Source organism: Egretta garzetta, unplaced genomic scaffold (assembly GCF_000687185.1).
Source record: "Egretta garzetta isolate BGI_Z169 unplaced genomic scaffold, ASM68718v1 scaffold397, whole genome shotgun sequence".
Lineage (NCBI taxonomy): Eukaryota > Metazoa > Chordata > Aves > Pelecaniformes > Ardeidae > Egretta > Egretta garzetta.
Genome location: NW_009260493.1, coordinates 6475940 through 6483730, shown reverse-complemented (window position 1 = coordinate 6483730; position 7791 = coordinate 6475940). Strand labels below are relative to the sequence as shown.

The 7791-nt window shown below is 44.7% G+C and overlaps 1 protein-coding gene across 1 annotated transcript in view; it reads right to left on the bottom strand.

Annotated features, from left to right (window-relative positions):
- Positions 1-1784: 1784 nt before the first annotated feature.
- The window catches only part of IL20RA (interleukin 20 receptor subunit alpha), a 17766-nt gene continuing 11759 nt past the window's right edge, over positions 1785-7791 (bottom strand). The window contains exon 6 of the mRNA XM_009644328.2: positions 1785-2708. Coding sequence (XP_009642623.1) covers positions 1785-2708 — 924 coding nt within the window. The remainder of the gene's footprint in view (positions 2709-7791) is intronic.

Here is a 7791-nt window from a genome sequence, read left to right as displayed (position 1 = left end):
GCATCCTCGTCCTTCCTATATGGAAGGTAAGACACTAAACACAAGCAACAGATCTGGAGGCAGCAGTAACTGGATAAAATTCAATGGGCTACAGAAAAAAAGTAAATATTTGTTTCCTACCAACAGGTTAGAGCCCCCACATTGCAAGAGACAATTAAGACTATGTGCAAAGAGGTTAGTTAAGAAAACTTTAGGAAGTACTGGGAATGATTTTGGGTGGCTTAAATGAGTCTGGTCTATAATAGTAGAAATTCTGCCCTTTTCACTTCCGTTCAGGTGACTCTGACCCTCCTCTGTGAACCTCCTGATGCACAAATGTATTGATGTAAGTATTTAGATTGCTACATGTTCTATATTTTTATAAAAACAGTTGAGGACATTTTTTTACATCAGATAAGGAGTCATCAGCATGAAATATTTTACTGTCCTTTCTGGTTTTAAAGTCTATGTCTACAACTGAAATATTTCAGAGGATGAACAGTCACAGTAAATGCCAATGTCATGCAACAAAAACATTACTTGAGAGAAAAAATACTGGTAAAGGTTTTTCTTCAAAAATACACCTAACCACATACCTAGTTTGGAGGGTACAAGTTTTAAACTTCACAGAAAAGTTTTTTCTTGTTTTTTTTTTTCTTCTCATCAAAACCAAACAAACCATTACCGTGATTTTTTTTGATGTTCAAAAAAAGGCCCATTAAGTAGAAAAGTGACAGATAGTCTTTGAAAAGAAAAGAATCACTTGCCCTAATAAGGAATTTCTAGAATATCCTGTAATTTTACATTCCTAAATACATGCCACATGACATGGAGGAAAAGTGAACTTGTACCAGAAGTCCTGGTTCAGGACATCAGGTAAGAAAAGCAAGACCGTGGGTCTGCCACGGCAAGTGGGATGTGTCTGAAGAAGCAGCGTTGCGCCTGGGGCAGACTTCTCCGCCTGAGCTACTCACGCCAGCCTGACGTTAAAGCCATCAGAGAGGAGCAGACACTTGCAGGACATGAGTTGCAGAGATGCCATACTGCAAGCGTCTAAGGCCGAGCGAGACACGGTCCGTTCCACGAGATTATGGGTGTTTCACTGAATCCCTCTGTGCTGCATTTTCCCCCAGTTTAAAAGAAGACTGATGCCTGCTTTCTTCTCCCTTACGTCTCTTGAGCCTGTAGGCACACCTGCTAAAAGAACTGTTGCTGGCGGCGTATCTGCGCGGCACAGTATGGAAAGGCACCCCGCACCTCAGACAAGACTTTCAAGAGAAATACAGAAGAACTGCATCAAGTAGAACAACGTTTATAAAACAGAAACAAAATACATACTGGAATGCTCTTAACTTCCACCAAAGTCAGCTCAAACCATTACATGCAGCAGGAGGGAGACCTAGAAAAGACTGCATTATGTCAAGATACATGAAACAGCCCAGCAAAATGTCATATTGTTGCTTTTTATTTGCTAAAAAGAACTGCTTTCAAACGCTAATAATTTGTTTTGGTAAGAATTAGAATGTGAAAATCATAACAGCATCCTCTGTAAAAATATATCTATATTTTAAAAGTAGAGAATCTCATAGCCATCATATTTTACCTGAGGGGTTTATGATGGGAGTTGAAAGCACGTATATCATGTCTGGAAACTGTTATAAATAACATATCATGAATGAGTTGTTCAACTGCGATGGTTCCAAAAACTTCAATACATTAAGATGTGTTTTCTCCAATGAGTCCGTCATTCTCTTTGGCAAAGGAAACAAGATTTTGCATTTTAGAATATTTTAGAAAATTACTGCTCAGTCTTCCATTTCTACATGCAGTCCCCATTGCTCCTTGAATTGCAGGAGGTACATTTGTTGGGCCTCTGATGATTCATCAGATACCTCTTCCTCATACAGTCTGGACAAAATTCCCTCTTTGTCAGGATCATCACATCTGAATACTCCGTCACACACCTGATTTTCAACACTGGACAAGGTAGGAATATACAGTCTTCCAGTGTGAGGATCCCAATCTACTAATATGGTCTGTTCACTGTCTTTCTCTGTGAGGCCCTGTGCTATTTTTTCCAGCCGAGGATAGGATGTCTGCCCAGATTTTTCAGTACCCAAGTCCACCAAGTTGATATGTGTCTCACCCGGCAATTCATCTGCATCAACCATCTTCAAATCAAGTTCCTCTATATTCTGTCCCAAACAAGGGTCGGCTGCCCTCACCTCTAGTTGAGGGCAATACGGCTGTCCTGTTTTCATATTAACCAAGTCCCCCAAAGTAATCTGTGGCTCCCCTAGTAGCCTCCCAGGGGAAGAGGTCTTCTCTTTCAAACTGAGGTCTTCTAGTTTCTGACCAGGACTGAAGTCTTCAGCCCTTACATCGTGCTCATACTCTACAGTCCCTGCATTTTTCTGTCTCAAAGTATTCTTTGTTCCAGTTTGGCCGAAAGATGGCCAGTTCCCAATTTGGTCGCTTTCCACTTTGTGTGAAATCTCTCCATGTGAAATATCAAGCAAGTGTTTTGTTTCCAGCACTTCTTTTGAAGGCAAATCCTTCTCTTCAGTGCCACTGTAAACAGTACAGTAACAGGGACTTCTCCTTTCTGATAGATGACTGCATTCCTGAGATGGCTTGTACTCATCCATGTTAACAGAGATAAGGTTGACCACTAGTTTTTCACATGGTATGAAAACCCTTTCCTTGCATTTATCAGTGTAGCGCCATACCTGGAAAGCAAAAAAATATTTTTATTTGAGCAAAGTATAATAAAAATACCATCTTGCTGCTTGCATGCAGTATGAGCTGGAGACATTGGTCAGCTCCCAGAACTATGATGTCATTGGTATTAGTGAGACTTGGTGGAATAAAAGTCCCACAACTGGAGTGCTGGGAGAGAGGGCTATGGGCTGTTCAGGAGGGACAGGCAGGGCAGGCGAGGTAGAGGTGTCACACTGTACGTAAGGGAGAAGTTTGATTGTACAGCCCTTACAGTTAGTGATGATGTGGTGGAGAGCCTCTGGGTAAGGATTAGGGGGATGGAAAACAAAGGAAATGTTGTAGTGGGTGTCTACTACCAATTGCCCAGCCAGTATGCAAGCAGTGATGAGTTATTCTATAGGCAATCAGGAGGAATTTCAGGATCAGTAGCCCTTGTCCTCATGGGAGATGTCAACTTCCCAGACATCCACTGGGAATATCACACTGCTGTGATGAGCAGGTCTTGGAATATACTTGAAGTTTGTAGGAGTTAACTTCTTGCTACAGGTACTCAGTGAGCCAACTATGAAAGATGCCCTCCTAGACTTGCTATTTGTGAATAGAGAAGGACTCATGGGGGAGGTGATGGTAGGCGGCTGTCTTGGCCACAGTAACCATGAAATGGTGGAGTTTAAAATTTTCAGCGTAATGAGAAAAAAGGACAGCAGAGTTGCTACCCTGGACTTCAGGAGACCAAACTTTAAGCTGCTCAGGTTGCTATTTAGCAGTGTCCCCTGGGAATCTGCTTTTGGGGGCTTAGCGGGTCCATGAGTGCTGGTCAGCTTTTAAGAACCACCTTTTAAAAGCACAGGGGCAGGCAATGCCACTGTGTCACAAGTCAGGCAAGCGGGGCAGAAGACCAGGAAAAAGAAATTGCATTATCTCTGGAAGCGAGGTCAGCCTTCGCAGGAAGATTACAGTCGTGGTCTGCAGGGAGAAAACATGGAAGGCTGAACTGGAGTTGAAACTGGCCAGTGTTGTTTCAGATAACAAGAAGGGCTTTTTAAAGTACATTAATAGCAAGAGGAGGTCTAAGGAAAACATTGGACTGATACTTGTTGAAGGTGGCCACCTGACTAATAGGGATGAAGAAAAAGTGGAGGCATTCAATGCGTTCTTTGCCTCAGTCCTTAATACTGATAGTCCTCGGGATGCCCAGTCTTCTGAGTCCAAGGAACCCTGAGTGCAGGAACAGTGACCTACCATTTTGTGGACACTGAAATTATAAGGGGCCAGCTGTATCAGCTGAATGCTCACAAGTCCACGGGGCCTGACAGGATTCACTCCAGAGCACTGAAGGAGCTAGCAGATGTTATTGCAGGACCTCTCCCTATCATCCACCAAAGGTCTGGGGAGCTCCCTGCTGACTGGAAGCTTGTCAACACTATTCCAGTGTACAAGAAGGGCGTGAGGAAGACCCAGGGAACTATAGACCCATTAGTCCAGCCTCAGTACCTGGAAAAATTATGGAGAAGATCCTACTGGGTTCTATTGAAAGACATTTAACAAACAATATAATCATCAGGCACAGTCAACAATGGGTTCACAAAGGGAAAGTCCTGTTTAACCAATTTAATATCCTTCTATGATAAGGTCACCTGCCTAGTGGATGAAGGGAAGGTGGGGGATGTAGTTTTTCTGGATTTCAGTAAGGCTTTTGATACTGTCCCTCACAGCATCCTTACAGACAAGCTGTGGGACGAGCGGCTTCACAGTGCACTGGGTGAAGAACCGGCTGAATGGCACATCTCAAAGGGTTGTAGCGAAAGTGGCTTGTCCTGGTTTTGGCTGGGATAGAGTTAATTTTCTTCCTAGTAGCTGGCATAGGGCTGTGTTTTGGATTGAGTACTAGAAGAATGCTGATAACACACTGATGTTTTGGGTGTTGCTGAGTAGTGCTTACACTAAATGAAGGAGTTTTCAGCTTCCCCTGCTTCTGCCAGGGGCACAAGAAGCTGGGAGGGGGCACAGCCAGGACAGCTGACCCCTACTGGCCAAAGGGCGATTCCACACCGTATGACATCATAAACTCGGGGAAGTTGGCCAGGGTGCAGCGATTGCTGCTCAGGACAGGCTGGGTGTTGGTCAGCGGGCAGCAAGCAGTTGCATCACTTGTTTTTCCTGGGTTTTGTCTCTCTCATAGTCCCTTGTCATTTTCCTTTTCATTACAACTTATTACTATTATATTTCAATTACTAAACTGTTTTTATCTCAACCCACAAGTTTTCTTACTTGTGCTCTTCCAAATTCTCTCCCCCATCCCACTGCAGAAGGGAGGGTGAGAGAGTGGCTGGGTGGTGTTTGGTTGGCAGCTGAGGCTAAATCACGACAGGGCTACATCTGGGTGGCAACTGGTCACCAGCAGTGTTCCTCAGGGCTCAATTCTAGGGCTAGTCCTGTTCAGTATATTTACCAGTGATATGGATGCAGGATTTGAATGCACCATTAGCAAGTTTGCTGATGATACCAAACTGGGAGGTGACTCTCTTGAGGGATAAGAGGCTTTGCAGAGTGATCTAGATAGACTGGGCAATGATTATTTAACAAGTCAAAATGCTGGATTCTGCACCTAGGATGGAGTAATGCTGGGCACAAGTATAAACTGGGAGAGGAGTGGCTGGAGAGCAGCCCTGCAGAAAGGGACCTGGGGGTGCTGGTTGGCAGCAGGCTCGCAGTGAGCCCTGGCAGCCCGGAGGGCAAAGCCCCCCCTGGGGGGCCACAAACCGGCCCCACAACTTAAGAAGGATGTGAAGGTCCATGAATGCGTCCAGGGGAGGGCAACAAAGCTGGTGACAGGGCTGGAAGGAACGTCCTAGGAGGAGAGGCTGAGGACTTTGGCCTTGTCCGGCTTGGAGAGAAGGAGGCTGAGGGGCGACCCCATTGCTCTCTGCAGCTTCCTGAGGAGGGGACGTGGAGAGGGAGGTGCTGAGCTCTTCTCCCTGGGACCCAGTGATAGGACACGTGGGAATGGTTCAAAGCTGCGCCAGGCAAAGTTTAGACTGGACATTAGGATGCATTTCTTTACCGAGAGGGCGGTCAAAGACTGGCACAGGCTTCCTAGAGAGGTGGTCGATGCCCGAGGACTGTCAGTGTTGAATAGGCATTTGGGCGGTACCCTTAACAACAGGCTTTAACTTTTGGTCAGCCCTGAACTGGTCAGGCAGTTGGACTGGGTGGTTGTTGTAGGTCCCTTCCAACTGAAATGGTCTATTCTATTATTCTGTTACAGATTTTTAAAATATAAGGCCAGGCTAGACCTTATTAGGATTCAATATGTCAATTTAGGTAAGGAATTTCATTATATAAACCTCCAGAAGGTTAATATGCTCCGCTTTTTTAATTCTATCCAAAGTAAAACTGTATTATGACCAGCTCTACTTCCCCTTTTTGCATCTTCTCTACGTCAAAAGAATGGTTAGAACAATTCTGTCAAACTCTGGTTTTCTTTTCACCAGCACAAACTCAAGTGACTTTGGAGAAAACATCAGAGCTGTCCTTGGGTCATGGATTAGATTACAGAATCTATTCCACAGTTTTTAACCGGTGAAGAGGAAGTACAGTCAAAACCACATCCCACAAGCACAGAGCCAGGTCCCATGTTAAGGTAAAGCTCAGAGAGAATTAAATAACATCAGGTTTCCTTGCAGAGAGGAAGCTGTAGATAAGGTTGAAGTGCAGTGTATGGAGCCTGCATTGTGCAGTCCATCACAGGCTGCTTTTGCGACTCTATGCTAAAGCATCTAGTTAAACAATAGGAATCTTTGTGAAATGAGTCATTTTTCTAACAGAAATAAATACTCTATGAGCAGTGAGTAAAGGAAAGTGCAATACAAAACCAACCAGAAGCTGCACTTCAGTGTTTTCAAGCTTAAATGGAAGACTAAGACCACTAATCTATATGTGCCAGGTAGTCTGAAGGCTCCCCCAAATCAGTAGTGCTGGACCGAAACAAACTGCTTATTCCACCTCCCTCTAACCACAGGGTGCCCATGTGGAATAGCCTTTAGGTTGGGAAAAGCAGTGAGCATCATTAAAATACCAAATCAGTACTTATCTCTTACCTTAACATGAACTGAAACCTGAGCTGGAGAAATAATACTGAAGCTTTCAAGGTGGTCACAAAAAAGTGCAATGGACATTAAAAAAACTCCAACATATAAATAATACATTTATAAAAGAGGAGACTCCTGGAGTTGGAGTTTAGTCTGCTGTTGAGTGGGAATTTTTCACTAATTAGCCCTTTATGTTCTCTGACTGTAAAGAGCTCTGTCCCGCTAGCTCTCCAAGGGAGCCCAAGCTATCTACCCCTACCATGCCCTGTGTCCCAGGATAAAGAATAAAGAACAAGAAAGATGGAGAAAGACTTTTTACCAGGGCCTGTGGTGACAAGGGACAACAGTTTTAAACTGAAAGAGGGTAGATTTAGATTGGACATAAGGAAGAAACGCTTTACTGTGAGGGTAACTGGAACAGGTTGCCCAGAGAAGTTGTGGGTGCCCCATTGTGGGATATCTGAAGAATCAAGGACACTTAGTGAACAATCCAGACCGAAACCAATTGGCCTTGTGACGCTGGTGAGCAGAAAGCCTCAAGGACACTGTGGGAGCCGCCTGCAGTCAGAAAATGATGAGAACAACCTTGAGAAGAAGAAGAAAAGTTGGTGTACGTGACTGAGATCAGAAAGCAAAGCAGGACGCAGGTGGAGAGGACCGTGCGCGTGGACAAGAGACTTTAACGAATCATACCGTAGCTAAGAGCGCGTGTACAGATAGAGTTAACCAATTAGTTAGGAGCTTGTGCATGACAGGGAAATAGAAGCGCTATATTAACCGGGATGTATCAACAATAAATTGGCATCTGCTTGATCACATTGATCGTGTGCAGTGTCCCTGACTTCCACGTCGACATTTGGCGCCCGAACAAGGACCCTCGGATCGGTGTTGGGACATCCCGACGGAACCGAAGACGAAGGGTGCAGAAGCCGGCTGAAGGTGAGTGCTGCCCCGGCACTCGGGAAGACGCTAGCGCAAAACAGATGGGGATCTCCGCCTG